At 42.1% G+C, this 23230-nt stretch overlaps 1 protein-coding gene across 1 annotated transcript in view; it reads left to right on the forward strand.

The window, feature by feature from the left end:
- LOC141133089 (scavenger receptor cysteine-rich type 1 protein M130-like) overlaps positions 1–23230 on the forward strand; it is a 58622-nt gene that overhangs the window by 6491 nt on the left and 28901 nt on the right. Inside the window, exons 2-3 of the mRNA XM_073622218.1 lie at positions 7554–7675; positions 20376–20520. Coding sequence (XP_073478319.1) covers positions 7554–7675; positions 20376–20520 — 267 coding nt within the window. The remainder of the gene's footprint in view (positions 1–7553; positions 7676–20375; positions 20521–23230) is intronic.

The following is a 23230-nucleotide window of genomic DNA, read 5'->3' on the forward strand; positions in this document are numbered from 1 at the left end:
TATCAATAATTTTCCCATTAATTTTCTAGTGTCTCTAGATTTTTTATTCTGTTAATTATAGGACTGCTAATTATGTGTCTGAAAAATTGACGATGACTATATTGTAAAAGGTGGCTGCAGGGAAGTGTTTTCTAAGTACATAATTTTATATATTTTAATAAAAAGTTCAATTTTTTATTTTTAATTTGTAACAGCTATGTTGCGGTAGCTTTTTATAATAATAATAATTTTTTCCCAATTATGCTTTACTAATTGGGCGTAGTAAGGCTATACTTTGTCCTGTCCACCGACGGAGATTATCTCTGTACTGTGTGGCCAGCCAAACTGCCGTCCCTCCTGTGTGGATCCGGGGTTATGCAGAGGCTATGGGCTCGTTTTTTTCCTCCTCTGCTTACACTTTTCTCAGCAGATGGGAGGCTAACAGTATCATGTGACCCTGTGTCACCCAATTACAGCTCATCTTAATCTCTGTTTGACTGAATGAAGGAGGTACCCACAGACGGAGCCGGTCACATGACCGGACGCGGCGTCATTGTGATGACACGATCGCTTCCCATATCTCTATGTAATTACGCCCCATCCAGGAGTGTCAGTCTATAGCAGTGGCTTTATGCCCTGCCTGCACACTCGGGAGGGAGGGGGCTGTACCATACAGGAAGTCATGTGACCCGGCGCCGTGTCATCATGACGCCGATCACTATGGTAACCTGTAAACAAAATTGAGCTCTCTTCACTTCCTATTCCTGAGCGGTGCGTTCTGCTTGGACGGTCACCGCTCGGGAGCTAATTAACAACAGATGATCAAATTAAGGGGGTTTATATAAATTACAGACTAGACCTAGGGGACCCTAAGACCGCTGAGGAAGTCCTGCTGGACGATACACGTGCGGATTGGTTTTTATCCCGGTTTAGACGTTGCTGCAGCCACCTTATCATTCATTGTCATCTGTAACTAATACGTGCCTTAACTACCAGCACTGGTTATAGTGCTATATTTGTGAGTACCTGTCTTTTAATAAAAGGATTCGTTTTTTTAGCTATGCAGAGAGCACTATGTATTTTCTTTATTTTATTTCATGCATATTTGGATGAAAATTGTTGAGCCCTAATAAGGAAGAGGTTTCCGGTTTTTCCAGTCAAGATACCACCCTGACCACTAATTAGTGGTAAAAGCTTATGAGACCTTCCTGTTAGTTCAGGGGTCCCTGCAATAAGGTCAGCGGTTTGACTGGCAAGAGGGGGAGCACAGATTTTAAGAGCACTTTGGACTTGCATGAAGCACCCTGCATCACCGCTGACACTCTCTGTGTTTCTCCATTTATGGACATTTATGTTTATTGATTAGTATTTTCAGCGCTGCACTATTCATTTTTTATTGCATTACGTGAAAGGACTTATATATTTGCCTTTAGTGTTCAGCAGCTTTGCTTTTTCGATAGTTTTTGCGCTGACTGTGTTTTGAATATTTATTTAAAGAACTCTCTGAGGTTCCCAAAAAAAGAATTGTTGCTCCACATAAAAATGGTCTAGGCTATAAGAAGATTGCCAAGACCCTGAAACTGAGCTGCAGCATGGTGGCCAAGACCATACAGCGGTTTAAAAGAACAGGTTCCACTCAGAACAGGCCTCGCCATGGTCGACCAAAGAAGTTGTGTGCACATGCTCAGCGTCATATCCAGAGGTTGTCTTTGGGAAATAGACATATGAGTGCTGCCAGCATTGCTACAGAGGTTGAAGGGGTGGGGGTCAGGCTGTCAGTGCTCAGACTATAGGCCGCACACTGCATCAAATTGGCCTGCATGGCTGTCGTCCCAGAAGGAAGCCTCTTCTAAAGATGATGCACAAGAAAGCCTGCAAACAGATTGCTGAAGACAAGCAGACTAAGGACATGGATTACTGGAACCATGCCCTGTGGTCTGATGAAACCAAGATAAACTTATTTGGTTCAGATGGTGTCAAGCGTGTGTGCGGCAACCAAGTGAGGAGTACAAAAACAAATGTGTTTTGCCTACAGTCAAGCATGGTGGTGGGAGTGTCATGGTCTGGGGCTACACAAGTGCTGCCGGCACTGGGGAGCTACAGTTTATTGAGGGAACCATGAATGCCAAGATGTACTGTGACATATTGAAGCAGAGCATGATCCCCTCCCTTCAGAGACTGGGCCGCAGGGCAGTATTCCAACATGATAACGAGCCAAACACACCTCCAAGACGACCACTGTTTTGCTAAAGAAGCTGAGGGTAAAGGTGATGGACTGGCCAAGTATGTCTCCAGACCTAAACCCTATTGAGCATCTGTGGGGCATCCTCAAATGGAAGGTGAAGGAGCGCAAGGTCTCTAACATCCCCCAGCTCTGTGATGTTGTCATGGAGGAGTGGAAGAGGACTCCAGTGGCAACCTGTGAAGCTCTGGTGACCTCCATGCCCAAGAGGGTTAAGGCAGTGCTGGAAAATAATGGTGGCCACACAAAATATTGACACTTTGGGCCCAATATAGACATTTTCACTTAGGGGTATACCCACTTTTGTGGCCAGAAAGACATTAGACATTAATGGCTGTGTGTTGAGTTATTTTGCGAGGACAGCAAATTTACACAGTTATACAAGCTGTATACTCACTACTTTACATTGTAGCAAACTAGTGTCATTTCTTCAGTGTTGTGAAATGAAAAGATAGAATAAAATATTTACAAAAATGTGAGGGGTGTACTCACTATTGTGAGATACTGTACATGTATATAAGTCTATAAAATATGTTTTATTACACATATAAAAATATGCAATAAAAATCAAGGCAATACATAAGGCCACAATAGTGATCAGGATATATTGGGGGTTATTTATGAAACTACAAGTGCAAAGTACAAGTGCAAAGTGCACTTGAAATTGCACTGAAAGTGCACTTGTAAGTGCAGTTGCTGTAGATACGAGGGGGACATGCAAGGAAAATAAAAAACAGCATTTTAGCTTGCTCATGATTGGATAATAAAATCAGCAGAGCTTCCCCCTCATTTCAGATCTACCCCTCAGATTTACAGCGACTGCACTTCCAAGTGCACTTTCAGTGCAATTTCAAGTGCACTTTGCACTTGTAGTTTGCACTTGTAGTGCAAAGTGGATTTGTCTTTCAAAAATAACCCCCTTAGTGTCTTTCTTAGGGGAACAAGAATCTGCAAGCTAAACAATAATGAGTAATCATCCAATGATATAAATCAAAAAACTTGTGTATATAGATAATCAACAAAATATACACTTACAGACTCAAGAGATCACAATACATATCCGACCAAGATTATTGCTGTGTTAAAAAGCTGACTGGGAATACCCCCCATAAGACCAAAGAGGGTGCCTCCCTCAGCAGGACCCAAGGCACCAACTCTATTTGAAATAATAAAGAAAAAATAGAGCATTAGGAATCAAAAAATCTCAGAGTTAGTGCATCCTCATCTTTCTCATGAATGGTCAGTATAAAAAAAAACTACCTTCTATATAAACATTACTGGGGATAATGCATAATATCCTCAAAATGGTGAACATCCCCCAGCTCCAAACAATAGCCGGGTCACCAGAGGCCCAGTGGATGCTAAAAAGTACCCCATACTGACATGTCACCGTATATATCTTCAACACTTTTTTCCTCACTTTTTTCCCCATGTCAAGGTCTAAAATGGCAGTCTGGGACATATTTTGGGGGGAAAAAGCACAATAATGATGCAGGTGTGTGCTGGCTTTATATTAGAGCCAGGATTAGTGGTCAGGGCCCCACTCTCCCGAGGGGGTCAGTGTGTGAAGGGAGCAGTGAGAGGTGCACAGCTGCACCACACTGTCCAGGTCAGGACAGACAAAGGCCCAAGCCTGTGAAGGATGTAGCAGCTGTGAGCTGCAGGATAAGAACCCAAGCTGGCAGAGGTACAGCGTATTGTGTCCGAATACTGGGACTGTGTGTTTCAGGAGGACCCAGGCATGAGGCCTGAGCCGCAGGGTCGATAAAGAGCAGAGAGGCTGAATCCTGTTTTGTTCATATTGATGGTGAGAACCCCATGCATAGGAAGATATTCACGTGTGAACTTTTGCTTTCTTTTAAATAAAAGTGGGCATAAAAAGCCCTGGAACATGCTTCTGGCATGGAGTAGACTCACTGTTGGGCACTACCAATGAGCTATAAAACCCCCAACTTGTCACAGGAGGTAATTACCCAGAGCACCTTCCAGCCTGAAGTTCAAAATGGAAAAGCCCCATGTCTCAGAGTCAGTATATTTATAGTGCCCACAATGAGGCTAAATGAGTAGTAATCAGCCCAAGCATTTCCACCTGGCATTCAAAACACAATGGGAATAAAGAAAATTATACCCAATATGTCTTGATCACTATTGTAGCCTTTTGAATTAACTTGATTTTTATTATACAGTTTTATATGTGTAATACAATACATTTTATAGACATACAGTATATGTGTAGAATTCCTGAAAAGTCCCACCCAAATATGGGAATTGCATTCCCATATACAGTACATTAATCTTTTGACAGATAAAGAGGGTGGAAGGAACAGCCTGTTTGTACCATTCATCTAAGGGTTTTATTGATTTATCAACAATTGTTACTCTTGTAGGGATGTAGTGATTTCCTAAATTCAAAAAGCAGACCTGGTGAGCCTGTTCTGCCTGTTGGGAAAGCTATTATTTATCTGAGTCACTTCCTGCTTTCTTTCTTTCCCTCCAGGGACTTTCCCTGAGAGGATGTCTGTGTGATCCACTTATCTAGGCCTCTGGCCTTAGGGCCAAGAGGTATGGAGTGCTGAGGGATCTCCTGTCATGGGAGGTGTCCCTAAGCTGTTGGCTCAGATGAAGTGCTACTGGCCATTGGGGAAGCAAAGCTGCGGTTGTCCTACCACAGGCATGATGAGTGACCGACTGAGCTGGGAAGCACCACATGAACCTAGTGGCCTAGAGCAGTGGTCATCAACTCTGTCCTCAGGGCCCACTAACAGGCCAAGTTTTATGTATTACCTTGGGGAGATGCAGAGTAGAATACTGCAATCACTGAGCAGCAAATTATATCACCTGTGATGTATTTCAGTTATCTTGCAAACCTGGCCTGTTATTGGGCCCTGAGGACAGGGTTGATGGCCACTGGCCTAGAGGACTGGCACAGTCGAAAAAGGGACCTTAACTTCCATCATTCTGTTTGTAGGCAGGCTACCTATTTCAGTCTAGCTAGGTGCTGCCCTGGCCAGGAAAGTTAGAGTCAAAGTGGAGTTCCACCCAAAAGTGGAACTTTTGCTTTAAGCACTACTCGCCCCCTGACATGCTACATTTGGCATGTCATTATTTTTTTTTGGGGGGGGAGTGGCTACCTAGTTTAGAGTGGCACTTCCTGTCCCACTTCCTCCTTCCTGCTTTTGGCCACCTAGGCGACCCCTCCCTCTCTGCAATCTTCTGGGACACATCACAGGTCCCAAAAGATTGCCTGGCCACTAGCAGAGCGCAGCGCAACTCGCATATATGCAGTGCGTGCCTGGCCGTGAAGCTGATAGCTGTCACGGCCGGGTGCCTACAGTTGCTATGAAGGCGCCGGCGTAGAGGAGGGGGAGAGGAGCGAGGCTCTGGGAGGCTTCACCGCTGGTCGGTGGGACAGGTGAGTGTCTGTTTATTAAAAGGCAGCAGCTACACTTTTTGTAGCTGCTGACTTTTAATAAACTAAAAAACGTGTGGAACTCCGCTCTAACTTTGTTCCCAGATTTTTTTCATGGTGGGCTTCTTGGGTCCGACCCACTGGTCCTGAGTCATTATAAAAAGGACAGGGGTCTGTATCCTAGTGTTCGTTGCCATTATCATCTTCACTGGTGATGCTGTTGCCGAAGTCTGTCCTGCCAGCCTGCTATACCATGGCGGGTCTAATTACTTGCTGATGAACATTTGGCTTTAGGAGTCTCCCACAGCATAGGCGGATTGCTGGAACCTGCAATCTGCCCTGAAGATACCAACCCTAGACAATGCCACCTTGGACTTTGCCAAAGATGGACTCTTACCTGTGGAGGTACACTGGCGCAGCCACTAGCCTGAGTTAGAGATTAGTTTATGGAAGGACTGTTGCCTTTGTTTTACTGTCATGCCTAAGTTGTTTGAGTAAAGCTTTTGAAACTTTGTCTTTGCCTGGTCTGAAGTTATTAAAGAGGAGCAATGCAAGTAATTAGCACTCATAGTTTACAGCTTGGAACAATTAGCACATTGGGTATGAAGACACAAGTGGTTACCAAGGGTAACAAAGGTTTTACAAGCAGCCTGTTGTGAAGCGTGTGCCTGTGGGAGGTAGGACAGCCTCTTGCAACGAGGGAGTTGTTGTCCACACTCCCTCGATGAGCAATACGTCTCCCATTGCAATGGGAGAATATTAGTGCTGCAGAGGTCCCCAGCTTGTGCACAGGTACGAAAGAGCAAGAGTTAAGTGAGTACGCGCATTGAGCCTACGCTAGGCCTATTTTGTTACTGGGAGTGAGGTAGTAGAGATACGCTGGACAGGTGGAGAGGGCACAGGCTGTCAGTTAACTCTCTTCATGTCAACAAACACCACTACTGTCACTTGTTGCATTTAGGAGAGACACTAAGTTCACTCATCTGTTCAAGTTAGAGGTCAGCCCTATGGTTTCGTTTTCTCTAAAAGTGACCTCCACCATGTCCCAGGGCATTGGAGAGCACGGCACAACTAAAGGCACCCCGTGTGCAAGACAGTGCCCCATTCTAGGTGCCTAGCATAGCCCAGAAGAACCCACCCCAGGGTAGGCCTCTTATGTGACTCACACTTGGTGCCTAATAAGGAGGGGAACATGGAGGAGGTACCACCTGCTTACCCTATATCTTTAGCAACTGCGGAGGTTTCATTGTTTATGATCACCTACTGTATGATTTAAAATTGGCATACATATGTAGATCAAGTTTCCAATCCACCTTGATCTTTAAAGAAATGTTCACATTGTGGCTTTTTTAAATTCCATGGTTTTAACTCTTGCCAAAGAGGGTGTTTTAAGGCAAATGGCTCAGTTGACACTTTGTAGATGGGTGTTTGGGTATTGGGTTGTGGTGCCCTAAAAGGGGCCTTTTTTGGGCAAGGCTCCCAAATTAAGAGTGGTGGAACCTCGGGCTGAACTCCATCAATAAGAACATGGAATTGGTTGGTCTTATACATGCAGTGCTGTGTGAATGATGCCTAATGCACTTGAATAAAAAATATACTGTGTAAGCACATGAATGTTGTTCTCCTGCTACAGAATGTTATATATTTGATAATCTTGGTTCATTATTGTTAATTGCTAAAATCAGGGACAACCCATATCTGATCCAATTATCATCAGATTAGCTCTAAAAGAGCACATGCACAAAATCCAGAAAGCTAATACATTTTATGTTATCAGAATATCCCAATAGGAGCACCCATAGTTGTGTTCTCTATCTAATTTTTCAGTCCATATTATTTATTTTAATGGCATGCTGTTAGTGACATATTCCTTATTTGAGTGACTGATCTGTTTTCCTGTTCTCTCCAATATTTATTTACAAGGCTTAAGTGGTGCCACAGACCTAATCAGCTCACTGGTGACGTTGCAGAATGAATCCATGGTGGAGAGTGGAGAAACATGTCAAGGGATCATCTTCGTGTTCAGCAATGATACTGGCAGACTGGTATGGTTTCCAATGTTATTTAGTTTTGCTCTGTTTTGCCATCTGTGTCCCATTGGGGAAGATTTTCCTTCATTTCCTGTCCCATGGCCCAAAACAGGAAGTGATAGAAAATCCCTCCAAAGTGGGACACCAGAACTAGTGTCCCTATTGGAGGAAGTCCCCTCTATTACTGTTTCGGGGACAACCCAAAGTTTAGGATTTTCGTTCACTTTTGATGATAGCGGTAAACATGATAAATTGAGAGAGTGAATCTCCCTAACACGGGCACAGACAGCAAAAAAGCTCTGACATATGTTTAATCCCTCTCCAATCCTTACAAAACAAAGAAAAAAAGTTTTGTGTTTCGTTATACTTTAAATTTTAGGTAATTAACATATTCATATAGTTGACCTAAGACTGCAGTAGACACATCTGGATGATGGACCTCTTTCAGGTGAAAAGTGTAAAAAAGCTGAATTCTGATTGGTTGATAAGGTTAAAGCCTATAATGTCTTATTATTTAGGTTTTATAGATAAGTGTAGTGATGTTTATTTGACTGCTCAAATAGTTATATTGTTATATTTTTTAATTGTATGAAAGTTTTTTTGTTGGTGGCTTGTCTTTGTCTACTGATTGTAAGTCGATGGTTTGCAGCTAATGCCGCATAAGTACTATGACTTCTCAGTGTCCTCCAATATTCCTCATGATGGCCCATAAGTTATCTTACATTGTTGCTTGTGTAATTTTCGAACAAATTTTCGACAAAGGAAATTGTAATTGTTTATGGAACAATCTTTCATGCAAAGAATTGGCCACAAGTCTAGTATGAGCAATCTTATTTCTGTAGCCAGCTGTAGGATAGGATAGCTTACTTACATTATATGATTTGTTCTCAAAAGTATCCTAAAAACTGTAAAAGGATAGGAGCCATGGCAGTGGGCACTAGGCACGGTATGTTATACAATTTCACCAAAAAGAATGGACTTTTCCATCCAAATCTAGAATGCAGATCCTATGTGTGGCCATTTATTATTAGAAGCCTATCCAGCTTATTTATACGGTTTTGATCTATAATTAGGAAATCCCTCTAATGTAAGATCTAATTATGGATGGATTTAGGGCAGATGCTTGTCTTGTGTACTGTCTTAAGTGGTGAGAAGGGGAACATTCCACAGACAATTTTAGAGATTTTGTGGCCTGCTAATAAATAAAGAATGTAAACTCAAAATTATTTTCTTTAGTACCAAGTAGATGTAAAATCCTAGGACTAGCTTACTAAAGCCCAAACTGCTTTTTATCAAGAATCCTGTTTCTCAGCTGCTTTAATTATTACATGTATTTCCTTTTATGTACTTTAGCGGTAAAAACCTCATTCACAGTCATAACTTATTTATTGTTCTGGACAAAGTGGAGAAGAGTTAGACTTTCTATTTTTGTTGCTGTCCTGGAATAGAATGCAACAGAATAGAAAGGGATGGGAAAATACAGACAGGCAACCCCCCCCCCCCCAAACAAAAACTAATAAAGGTTCTAATCCTTAGCCACTCTGGTAAAAAAAATAGTTTGTAGCTGTTTTTGTTCTCATTTGGGACCTTTTCCATCACTTCCTGTCTGGGTAATATCCTCTATTGGAAGGTTGATTGCATGTCATGGTCACCTGACTATGCTACCCACTATGTGGACAAAAGTATGATTATCCTACCCACTATATGGCAAAATTATGACTATCCTACCCACTATATGGCCACATGTATATGACCCTTCAAAATATCAAGTATGTTCAGTACAAAGACATTCTAGACAATTGTGTGCTTACATTGTTTAAATAGTTTGGGGAAGGCCTTTTTCTGTTCCAGCATGACTGCACCCCTGTACACAAAGACAGTTCCATAAAGACATGAGTTTGATTAGTTTGGTGTTGAGGAACTCAGGAGGCCTACACAGAGCGCTGATCTCAACCCGACTGAACAGGTTTGGGATGAATTGGAATGCCAATTAGGAGCTAGGTCTACTCATCCAACACCAGTTATCTAACCTTGAAAATGCTATTTGTCTGAATGGGTGTACATTTTCACAGATATACTCCATAATCTACTGGAAATCCTTCCCAGAAGGGCAAAGGGAAGCCAACTCAACTCCATATTAAGGCCTATAGGATGTCCAACCAACTTATAGGTGTCCACAAACTTCTAGCCATAGAGTGCAGCTATATAAAGTCACAGGGTCTTAAAGGCCTTAAAGTTCAAGTTTAGTAATGGCATTTTTTGCATAGTTACATTGATCCAGCCAGCCTTGACCAATGTAAAAATCTATGTGCTATATCAGGGTACTACTTTACAGTGATCTCCACTAGCTTCTGTGTCCTATAGGGGACATTTTGCATTTACTCAATAAATTCAAAGCGATCTCTGATTGGATAAGGTGGACAATCAGCGTGGCAATGTCACAATCTCCACCTCGTCCAATTAGTGAACACTTTGCATTCATTGAGAAAATGCAAAGTGTTCTCTAAATGTTGCCTGTGCTAAGCAGATGACCTCCTGTGTTCAGTAAGCAGCAGGGCAGCCACATGGCATGGGACCTGGAAGCTAGTAGAGATCACTGCAGTAGTTGTGCCTACTACAGTGATTTCCAGCTTTTACGGGGATCCCACAGGTATGGCACATACTTACATTGGTGAAGATGGACCAATGTATCTAAGTAAAAACTTCAAGTTTAAGCAAGTAGGCATCTTAATGAATTATTTGTGTTCTAAACAGCAACCAATAACACTCTCACTTTCATTTAGCTACAGTATATGGTGATTTAGGCTTTATGTACACTAGCAGCTCCTAAACTTAAGTTTAGGAGCTTTTGGCATTTTTTTTTGCCAAAGCTCCTAAACTCAGCTCCATAAAAGCATATGTGTGGAGTTGCTTTTAGGCTTTTAGGATCGTTTAGTAGCTGCGGCAGTTAGGTGAGGTTCAACCTCCCCTACAACGCGTTCAGTATAGGAACGTTTTGACTGCTGGCCACAAAACGTGCAAAATCGTGACAAAATCGCTTTGCATTTTCCTACGGCTGGCGGTCAAAGTAGTTCAAGGGTACATGAAGCCTTACACATATGTGAGACCATGATTGGGTTCTAAGGTCAGCAATACCTACTCCAGACTGTTTTTTGCTTGTGGCACTATGTGGTTCTGTTTACATAGGAGAAAACAACTGCTATTGCTAAGGCCAATTCTGAAAGTGGAACTTTAGTCAGAAAATTAAGTCCTGCTAGATAACTTCAAGCTGGCCCCTTTTGCATGTATAGCTATGTCAAGCATTAAAAATAGGTGCCTATTCTGTTTAAAAGGCAGTAATACACTGTCTCAGACAGTTCTGCACATGCTCAGTTGCTCTCTATTTTTAGGCACTGTGTCGAATTTGTAGAGGATGATCTGCTGACAGCCTTAACGCTGAATTAAACCCTCCTATCCTTTACAACCAAGGAAGCTGCTTCTGTTTGATCTTCAACTGCCATGGTGCTGCACATTTGACCAATTATGGCACCAGAAATTTGTTGGTTTGACAGTTTGGTTGAGGACACAAGCAAATGTGACAGTTAGAAATCTTGGCATTTGAGGAATGTAGCTGTTTTTTGAAACCAAATCAGTAGGTTTAGTTCCACTTTATGATTTACTGCTGCTCAGGGTCTCTGGGTTTCAGCAAAATGGCAACCTCCGGCAAGACGAAACAGGGGCAATGCTGGAGGAAATTTACAGCACACACTAATTTTGGTAATATAATTAATAATGCGGAATGTAAGTTATTTTGCGTAAGAACATTATTTTTTATCGAGTTGCTGTGGGTAAAGTTACGCTTTAAGAAAGTCCTGTGGATTTTATTGCAATAATGAAAACCTATAAAATAATAAAAATGTAATTTGAATCTTGATAATGCCAGTTGCTTGCAGTTGCTTGCTAGTTTCCCATGCCTTATGTAATTGAAAAGGACAGGAGTTAAGAATAGTGTTTTCACTACTGATATATGCGCACACACGCTGTTTGGATGTAAATAGAATTTTCCATCCTCTCTTTCACATTTGACAATTTCCTCTTTCACTTCAGTTTCCTCCAGATCTTATCAGTATAATCGTTTTAACTGCCTGCTATTTTCGGTGTCTATTATGGTTATTTTTAGCTGCAACTGGTACGTGATACAAAGAAAGGCCCCCTCAAACTGGGTCTGTCCTCTCCACTGTTCGGACACATAACGTGTATCACATCTGAGCCTGGCCTCCTTTCACATGCCTGCTCCATGCACCCCTCCGCCATGTTTTGTCCAAATACAGACTCCTATTTACAGTCAACAATGCATCATAGAAAAAAGTAGTCCCTGGAGTTCTATAGTTTAGCTGAGGTTGTCGTATATTGATCTAGTTTGCTTGACTATGCTAAAATTATACGGTCATGTCTATCTTCCTCAGTGCAGATGGGCTAGGTCGGTTAGATTCTGCTATGCAGATATTAACCAAACCTGTTATAAAATAGTTTGCTTTAAAACAAGTCTGATCTACATCTAATTGGCTTATTCTTTACCCATGACACCTGATATCTCAGGAATATCTTTTTTGGCCTTGTGAGGAATTACACTTAAAGGACGTTGTATCATTATGTGTTACTAAAAACAACCAATATGAATCTCTTAACCTACTGCGTACCTTGAGGCATATATAAATGACTATAATATTGAAGCGAACCTTCGTCCCCCCAACTAACTTTATCATTTCACTTCTACCCCCCCCCCCCATTTCAAACAATCCGCTATTCCAGGATTCTCACTTAGGATGGCCATACATTATACAATTTTCTTGTATAATTTTCCAAAACCATATAATATGAGGTCAAACCTAAACACTTTCAATTTGTATGCAATCAGGCAGGCCCTTGCACTACATAGTTGAAAGTAAATCTAAAGGAAATTGAACAAGAAAATTGTATATTGTATGGCCAGCTTTAGGCAAGAATGTTGTTCCAGTTGCCAGCAGCCTCCAGAGATAATCAGTTCATGCATCCCAGAAGGGCCGAGGGTACTCTACAGTGCACACACCACTAGACATCCTCAGGGGCCAACTACGAGAACCCAGAAGAGACACCCGGATCCCGATTATATAAGTTAAGCAGATGACAACGTGGGACCCAGCATGCAAATTGTAGCAGAACAACATTGGATTTGTTGGATGTGTGAGTATTTTGTTGAGTGTTTTGATGATAACACAGTGAGCAAGGTAATAGGGGATTTAAAAAAAACCTCTTTAAGGTGTATTCTAATATGTTTTCTGGCTGAGAGAGTAGGTTGATTGTACCTTTTACTAGAGATTTTCTCTACAGCAGTGATTCCAAAACTAGGGCCCGGGCCCAGTTTATAGTCCACAATATGATGTAAACAGGTCCTTGCAATAAAAACACAATGCCCAGAGAGGTGGAGTCTTTGATTATTTTCAGGGACATGTAGGCAGGTGCAGTTTATCCTCCCCTCTGTAGGTGGCACTGTTTTTCTGGCCTCTGTACAGAGGGAATGGAGGATGAGAGTAGCATTGTTCTACCAAAGCCACCATAGGTTTCAACAGGGACTCAGCTGTCTGATTGGACGCTGCAACACTGGATGACCTCCGTAGCTATTTTTAGTGACTGCAATGATAATAAATAGCACTGTCCCACTGCAGTTAGTGTGCATTTGCGAAGTGGATAGGGTAGAGACTGGATCTCTGTTAGTTAGGGACAGTGCATTTAGTGCTAGGAAGAGGTTCCTGTCGAGGAGAGACAGAACAGGAATACTGCAACTGGCTGGTTATCTAGGAACTCTATAGAACTGGGACAAAAATCTTTCTTTTGGTCTACTTATGCCTCGTACACATGGTTGGATTTTCCGATGGAAAATGTTCGATGGGAGCTTTTTGTCGGAAATTCCGACCGTGTGTAGGCTCCATCGGACATTTTCCGTCACACAAATTTTGAGAGCCGGTTCTCAAATTTTCCCACAACAAAATCCGTTGTCGTAAATTCCGATCGTGTGTACACAATTCCGACGCACAAAGTGCCACGTATGCTCGGAATCAAGCAGAAGAGCCGCACTGGCTATTGAACTTCATTTTTCTCAGCTCGTTGTACGTGTTGTACGTCACCGCGTTCTTGACGTTCGCAATTTCCGACCAACTTTGTGTGACCGTGTGTATGCAAGACAAGTCTGAGCCAACATCCAACATCTGAAAAAAACATGGATTTTGTTGTCGGAATGTGCGATCGTGTGTACGCAGCATAAGTGTAGAGTACTGCTGCTCTGCCTATCAGCCACCCCCTTCACTCAGATGCTGCTCTGGTAACATAAGCATTATTAAAGTGACACCTCAAGTGCTAGGACTGTGTTAAAGTACCGCCAACATTGCTGAGAACTGTTGCACCAAGTCGCCTGTGTTATCAAGAGTCTGATGCCATGTTGCACTGGGACTTGTAAAGTGGTTGTAAACCTCTGACATGAAATATGAACAAAGCATATCCCTTTATAATGTGTACTTGTTCCAATCCAGGGCACTAAGTGTCATTTCTGTCTGCTGCTTCAATTTTATGGTATCAGCATGAGTCAAAGCCCTCTCCTTTCTGGAAGCTCAGTCAAGCTGTATAAATTCTGCACTTTGAATGGATGTAGAGAAGAAACGACTGCAAATAGACAGGTACAACTTATGTAGAAGGATTTCATTCATCTCTGTGTATCACCCGAGGCCAGTCACTTCACTGGGAATATGTAAGGGTTTACAACCACTTTAAGTAAGCACATTGCCGGTGCCCTTTGCATGTTATTTGTTACTTCTAATAAACCAAATAATAACGGTGCCAATTTACTTGGTCTCTGTGTGCCTTTTACTCCAACTTGAACAAGCGCAATCCCCACGCACACATACAAGAACCTGGTTGTTCGGTAGTGCTGGGTGCTGTAATGACCATAGGCTGGAAACCGTGGATGACCAAAGCGAAGAAATGTCATCAGCACACCAAGGATTCCTCAAAAGGGTCCAAAGCTTTATTATTATCGTGGTCACACGATAAGCATACAGCAACGTTTCGGAGCCACACAGGGCAAGTTGATGAAGGGGCCCTGCGTGGCTCCGAAACATTGCTGTATGCTTATCATGTGACCACGATAATAATAAAGCTTTGGACCCTTTCGAGGAATCCTTGGTGTGCTGATGACATTTCTTCACTTTGCTCCAATCACCCAATTTACCAATCAACTGGCCCTTTGTTTGTTTTTTTTTGTTTTTTTTTTTTTTGCAAAAAAATGAAACCTAACAAAACATCTATTAAAAAGAAGCCTTAGTTTCTTTAATTTAGTTACACAAAGCAAGCAAGTTTTCAAATGCACTCTTCATCTTTTCCCTTAGTCCTTTGCCCTTTTATGCCGCGTACACACGAGCGGATTTTCCGTCGGAAAAAACTTGGATGGTTTTTCCGACGGAATTCCGCTCAAGCTTGCCTTGCATACACACGGTCACACAAAAGTTCTCTGAACTTTCGCCTGTCAAGAACGTGGTGCCGTAAAACACTACGACGAGCCAAGAAAAAGAAGTTCAATGCTTCCGAGCATGCATCGAATTGTTTCCCAGCATGCGTAGGAATTTTGCATGTCGGAATTTGTACAGACGATCACATTTTTGGATAGGAACTTTTCCCGACCGAAAAATAGAGAACCTGCTCTCAATCTTTTGCTGGCTGGAATTCCGCCAGCCAAAAGACACACGGTCGCATTTTCCGACAAAAAGCTCTCATCTGAGTTTTGCTGGCGGAATTTCCGATCATGTGTACGCAGCATTAGAATAGTGTTGGGATCATGACGTTTTCTTCCATTTCAGATTTCCTTCTGTTTTTTTCTTACAAATTATCCTGTGGACAATGGTCTCTCTGGATCTAATACAAACTGATCTGAAAGATGCAAGCTCTTAAAAAGAGTTCTAAAAGGATAATACGCCAGATCTTTCTTACACCCCAGGTACAGCTTAGAACACCTAACACTGGTGATCCAGACTTGGTCACCTTTTCATTGATGACATGCACTGTGTAGTGTATCACCAATGCACACTGCTAATTGCATTTTCCTAGAATAGCCCATAATTGACTGGACACAACAGAACACATAACTGGTGCCTAATGTTGGCGGTGGACATTATCCAGACAGCTAGGAATTGCTAGCATGTATGGAGCCAGGGGGCACCTGGTCTCACACATACAGTGCTATTGATCGCCCAGCCATCTGCTGTGTTTGGCACAGGAATTGCAGATAAAAGAAATCATTTCTAATGACGTGCAGAATTACTGCCTGCGAGATAATCGTGTCCGGCTGATTACATTTATATATTGGGCTGCCATTTAGAAACAGGAACTAATTGCCAAGGTATTGCTGGAGAACACGGACAGGATATTAAATAATGATAGAGGACAGAGGAAGGTGTGGATTGAAAAGGAATCAATCACTGCAAATTCTGAAATGTAATTTATGCATTTACGCCATGTGCACCTATTGTTGTTCATAATAGTAGTTTTACTTCCTCGAGGAAATTAAAGAATGGGCCCACTTAAAATTAATAAATGAGTTTTGGCCGGATTTCAATTGAATGTGTTATCAGACAACTTAGTTAACAAGGAGCCAAGCTAGAAGATCTCTCTCTAGAACCCCAAAGAGCTAAGCCTTTTGTCAGAAACCATGAAATCAGACCAAGACAGAAGTACAGTTAAATCACACTTGTTAAATAATAAAAGTAAATAGAACAAAACGTAGTCAAAAACATAGCCAGAGTTCAGGAAACGGAATGGATAGTCAGGCAAGTCAAACGTCAGGGAGCCGGAGATGAGTGTAGTAAAACAGCAAGCAGGATCTGGAGACAGAAGGGATGTCAGCCAAGCAAGTCTTTATACAGGAATGCAGGAGAGTGTCTCTGTGATGTTGTCTAAGGCGAAGGCAGAGATCCACTGGACTGAACGGCTTAAGTAGGCAGGACTGACGAGCAGGATATCATCAACAGCTGAGTAACTGTGGAGAGATAGGAACTGGCAATTAGCTGACAGCTGAGCAGCCAGCTCTGAGAAGGAAGGGCTGAGCCCAGCCCTGACACCTTTCTAGAAGGAGAAATTGGGGCAGGCCAGTTCAAACTCCAGGGGTTTAAAAACATAAGCCTTTGCTTGTAAGTACATCTACCTGCCCTGTGATAGGCTTCTCTTTCACAGATACTGCTTCTTTGTACCATGTGGCTTCTTTCTTCTACAACTCTCGAAAAATAAAAAATCATTCCTTGGGGCTGTGCCCACACTCCAAGGGTTAGTTGCTTGTTTATGTCTAGGTGAACAATAAAAGATTTACTTACCCAGCAGCTAGACTGGTCCCCACAATGCCTGCACCCCCATGCTATACTGTTCTAAGGTTCCAATGTCACCAAGTCCAGAGCAGGCTTCGTAGACCTGCACTGGACATAAGAACTCCCAGGGAGAGTCCACCAGTGGACCACTGCCTGCTGGGGGAACAAATGATCAGGTAAGTATTGAGTAAACTGTTTCTCCTCTCCCCTAGACAAAACTATCTATTAACTCTTGGTGAGTGGGTGCAACCCTGGTGCCAGGGATAATGCTCTATTTGCCCAGAGTTGGGCTTTAAGGCAAACACAGGAACAAATGGGGTGCTGGATTCAGCTTTTCTGAGGGTCACTGAAATGATCACTGGTCACACTGGCTCCAGTTCAGCAATATGCTACAAAGCAGTGATTCCCCACAGGAACAGGGAAAGAACTCAGAGTTGAATATCCACACAAATACAACCCCATGAGAGCATAAAAAAATGGATTCATAGCAGAAAAAATCCAACACTTTTCAGGGGCCAAACTTACCCCCCCCCTTCATCAGGGTTATGGATTTTCAGAAGAGGACCCAGGTAAGCAAATACTAAATAATTCTGCACTGTGATTAACTGCTTGGAACTAGGGTTGCACCGATACCGGTATCATTGCCGATACTAAGCATGTGCACGAGTATCAGTGCTCATGTAAATGCTCTCATACCTGAAACTGATACTTTCAGGCTCGGTTCTGAAACTGTAATTTTCGAATGTATTTGCAAATGAGTGCAGACTAAACTCCTGTTTTTAACGCATAGTGTTAGGTCAAATTTCTCTGGTTTTGTTTGATGATATGCATTGCTTTTCCAATGCTCCTTGCTGCATAGGCCAGTTATAGGTGGGGGCAGTAGCCATTTCTTTGTATTGTCAGTGGGGTTCCCCTGTTTGCAGCTGAAGTGAAAACAAAGTCTCGGTAATTGGAACTGTCAATAAAAAAAAAAAAGCAGCAACATTTATCAACAACATTGCTCAGCTGCTGAAATAGAGAGATAAAAAGAAACATTGTTTCTTTTTATCTACAGTATCTTTCTGTTTATTCGCTTACAGCCCTTTCACACGGGCTGTCTGATCAGGTCTGCCTGTCAGTTTTTCAGGTGAACCTGATCGAACCCTCTATTCACCCCTATGGAGTGGCGGATGTCAGCGGTGACATGTCCGCTGACACCCGCTGCTATCTGATTCTGTCCGCCAAATTCAGATGGATGGTGGTCCTGCATTCCATCCGTCTGGCGGATCAGATGGGATCCGATTTCCCCATAGAGGAGAGTGGAACTCTGTTCCTCTCCATGCTGCACAGTGAGCGGAGGCGGACCTGTCATCCGCCTGCTCAGCGGGGATCAGCGGAGCAATCCCCCCCTGAACAAGTGGAGTCCACCAAACTAGGGCGCCTGTGTGAAAGGGGCCTTACAGACCAAAGGGATGAACTTCGGTCTCCAGATTAAGTCAGTTTAAAGCAACCAGTCAAGTAAAAAATATTATTTTTTTGTTTTGTTTTTTATTAAATTGTTTCTTTGTTTAATCCCTTATTAACCCTTAATTTACTCTAATCAGCCTTAATAACTCATTATTCTCCTTCTCCATTTAAATATTATTTTCCTGCTGATTTTTTTTATTTTTTTATAAACTATTAATATTTAAAACTTTTTTTTGTTTGATTTGTTCGTTCATATTCTTACTCTTTTAACTATATTTACACGCTTCACATTGAAAAAAGCGCAAAAAAAACCCCCCCAAAAAACATTTATTTCATTTGTAAATAACTTTTCAATGCTTTGTACCATTGCTGACAGCTGAAGTGTAAACAAAAAAGTTGCGTTAGGTATCGGTAATTGGTATTGGCGAGTACTAAAAAAAAGTATTGGTACTCGTAAAAAAATTGTATCTGTGTATCCCTAATTGGAACAGTTTCCGGACAGGTTAAGCCAGTATTAGTGAATGCAGCAAAGTCTTTTTAAGCACAGTTGAAATTCCTAAGCCCTGATCAAGGGGGGCATGTGTTTTGACTTTTGAAACGCGTTGGATTTTTTCTGTTATAGTTTTATCTGCTATAATTTTATCTTTAAAAGCCTTGGGCTCTTGGATGTGGCCATCTCATTGGATTGTATGTATGTGGATTCTTCTTTTCGCCGCCAGGTCCGTACGATGTAGTTGGGGGTATCGCACACAATCCAGTTTTTTTCGTTTATAGCGCAAAAAATCAAAATCAAATCAAATGCCACTAAAAGAAAGCTCTATTTGTGGGGAGAAAAAAATTACATTACATTTTATTTGGGTACAACGTCGCACAACGTGCAATAGTCAGTTAACTTACATCAGCCCTGGAAGGATTTGCCCCCTTAATGACCAGGCCATTTTTTTGCGAAATGGCACTGTGTCGCTTTAACTGACAATTGCGCGGTCGCGCTATGCTGTACCCAAACAAAATTGACATCCTTTTTTTCCCACAAATAGAGCTTTCTTTTGGTGGTATTTGATCACCTCTGTGGTTTTTATTTTTTGCGCTATAAACAAACAAAGAGCGATAATTTTGAAAAAGAAACTTTTTTTTAACTTTTTGCTAGAATACATATCCCAAAGAAATAAATTAAAATACACATTTGTTCATCAGTTTAGGTCAATATATATTCTTCTACATATTTCTGGTAAAAAAAAAATGCAATAGGCGTATATTGATTGGTTTGCACAAAACGTATCACATCTACAAACTATGGGGATAGATTTAGGGACTTTTATTTATTTTTTTATTGTTTTTACTGGTAATGTCGGCGATCTGCGATTTTTAGCAGGACTGTGACATTGCGGGGGACAAATTTGTCCCCAAATGACACTTTTTGGGGACCAGTGACATTATTACATTGATCAGTGCTATAAAGATGCACTGATCAATGTAAAAATGACACTGGCAGGGAAGGGGTTAACAGTAGGGGGGGGTCAAGGGGTCAACTGTGTTCCCTCAGTGTGTTCTAACAGTAGGGGGGGTGGGCTGGCAGGGACATGACAGAGATCACTGTTTCTGATGACTGGAAACAGTAGATCTCTGTCATATCTCCTGTCAGAATGGGGATCTGACTTGTTTACAAAGGCAAATCCCCATTCTGCCTCAGTACATCGCAATCGCGGGTCGCCAGAGGACTTCAAGACAGCTACGGCGATTTAGGAAGGAGAGCCAACCTGCCGCCTTATAATGGCGGCGGCTGGTCGGCTAGTGGTTAAAGTAACGCAGTGCCGTATCGCAAAAAATGGCCAGGCCAGAAAGAGGGGTAAATCTTCTGGAGGTCAAGTAGATATTGAAGTTTAATGATTCTTTTTATTTATACTCAGGTGTGTGACAATCAATGGAGTGTGGAGTCTCCGCTCGCTCATGTGGTGTGCAGAGAATCTGGCTGTGGGGCACCAAACACAACATGGACACTGAAGTCTGCTCCGCGGGGCTCATTAAAAGGTCTTCAAGGAATACACTGCACAGGTATGCTAAGAATGGACGTTTTCAATCAGTAAAAAAAAGTAATTTGTATTTAAACCACATCTGTGTCCAAACCATGCACCACTAATGCCACGTACACACAAGCAGACTTTCTGTCAGACTTGGTCCAGCGGACCGGACTGCGTCGGACAATTCGATCGTGTGTGGCCTCCAGCGGACATTTTTTCCCCAAAAGTCAGACGGACCTAGAAATAAAACATGTTTCAAATCTTTCCGATGGACTTGAGTCCGGTCGAAAAATCCGCTCGTCTGTATGCTAGTCCGACGCACTAAAACCAACGCTAGGGCAGCTATTGGCTATTGGCTATCATCTTCCTTGTTTTAGACCGGTCATATGTCATCACGTACAAATCCGTCGGACTTTGGTGTGATCGTGTGTAGGCAAGTCCGTTCGTTAGGAAAGTCCGTCGAACCTATTCTGCCGGAAAGTCCGGGCGTGTGTACGCGGCATTAGTATATTTATTTGTGTTTAAAGTAACAAGAGAGCTTATCATGTATGCCTTTTGAACTTCTGTGATTATTCCACAATCCATAGTTATATGCCCTGGTTCTACCATGCTGCAGCTGAATTGTACTTCTCAGTTGGGTACAGCGCTCTTGATAGTGCCCCCTTTAGCTGATTCCACTAATGGTGATATCAGACCTCTCCTCTCCTACTGACCTCACAAGAAAAGACTGAGCAATGCAGAGTTATAATGTTACCAAGCATGATTCAAAGGTGGAATCCCTCTAGGAAAATGATAGGAGGGTTTAGTTCCACTTTAACAACTTCACGACCGCCCTATACTGCGAGGGGGAGATTGACTTATTTTTCTTTTAATACCTGTCCATTAAAAAATATGTATACACACTATATTGCCAAAAGTATTGGTACGCCTGCCTTTACACACACTTGAGCATTTTTAATGGCAGTTGGCCCATTCTTTGCAGCTATAACAGCTTCAACTCTTCTGGGAAGGCTGTCCACAAGGTTTAGGAGTGTGTCTATGGGAATGTTTGACCAGTCTTCCAGAAACGCATTTGTGAGGTCAGGCACTGATGTTGGACGAGAAGGCCTGGCTCGCAGTCTCCGCTCTAACTTAAAGGTGTTCTATCGGGTTGAGGTCAGGACTCTGTGCAGGCCAATCAAGTTCCTCCACCCCAAACTCGCTCATCCATATCTTTATGGACCTTGTTTTGTGCACTGGTCCAAATCATTTGGTGGAGGGGGGGGATTATGGTGTGGGGTTTGTTTTTTAGGGGTTGGACTTGACCCCTTAGTTCCATCCCAGACTGGGATGCCATTAAAGTTCATGTGCGTGTATAGGCAGGCGTTCCAATACTTTTGACAATATAGTGTATATAGGTATGTAAAAATGATATGATACCTTTAGTTGTAGGGTGGGTGATTTAGGGTTTTACTATCATAGTAACAGTTGGCTACTACAATAAAGAGGAGTTCCAGGTTCAAGCTGGACCAATTTATCTATTTAACAATTGCCGTACCTGGAATTCAGCTGTAAAGCCCATTGACACTCTGGAATGAATTTTGGCCAACTCAGCAGGAATCAGATGAAATTGTATCTGTGTATGAGCAGCTTTACAATAATAGAACTTAATAGGCATGCACGATGAGCTCCCTTGCTATATTACAAGCACATACCTTTTACTTTGTGGTTTATGGTTTGGCAGTCTAAGGAAAAGTGGAGCAAGCAAAATTAGCCATAGGTAGAAAATGAATGATGACCCCTGACTAGTCTGTTAAGTCCCTTTATCTTTTGCTTCCATCCTGAAAAATGGCCTATGCTACATGTATGTAACTAAAGACAAAAAATAATAAAATACCTTAGACCAAGTGCATACATCTTAGCTCTGTGTTTTCAAAAATAAGTGTTCTGGCAGTTCGTATACTTTCATGTATTTGCTGTGTTGGTTGAACAGTTGAAATGCTTTTTTTATCTAATGTTTGACAGCTGTCATTGTGAATACAATGTATGCTCATTTTATTACAGCTACTGACCACTAGAGGGAGCCTGGTGATTTACAGTCACTGACCACTAAAAGGAGTCTGGCGATTTACATTTACTATCCACCAGAGGGAGTAGCGTAAATTAAACCAGATCCTGGATGTGCTTGCTGCTGCTTTGCCCTCTGGTGGTCATTTTGAAGAGTGCAGCCTCTAAGTTTGGTATTGAGCAGAATGTAGGGGATTTCCTTAAAAAGGATTCATCATTAGACTTTTTAAACTCTTATTTGTCACTTTGGATAATGGGGCCGCTCTGGAGACCAGAAATGCCATTCACAAGGGATCACACAGCCTGCGGTGCAGTTTGTCTATCTGCAGCTGTTTGTACATACATACTTTCAGCTCATCAAGGCTGTATATTCCATTTGCCAGGGTACTCAGATACACACAGAGCTGAGTGATCAGGGTCTTATAGAAGCTGTATGCTTTAATTTACACATTTTTCTTAGTCATCTTTTACTAAACTTACTGCCCTGAAAACATGGTGCATCAATTGATGAACGCCTTTGGTCCTACCTCCTCACACTTACCGTCAAACTTCAAGTGAATTTGTGCTTTGCCCACACAAGTTCATTCTAATGGCAGCAAGCAGCTTACACTTAAGTTTAAAGTTGTAACTCTTTCCTGCCCACATGTGACAGCTCTGGGAGCCTGAGCCGCTAATCACTAACACCAACGCTGTCATTA

Source organism: Aquarana catesbeiana, linkage group LG03, assembly GCF_042186555.1.
Source record: "Aquarana catesbeiana isolate 2022-GZ linkage group LG03, ASM4218655v1, whole genome shotgun sequence".
Classification (NCBI taxonomy): domain Eukaryota; kingdom Metazoa; phylum Chordata; class Amphibia; order Anura; family Ranidae; genus Aquarana; species Aquarana catesbeiana.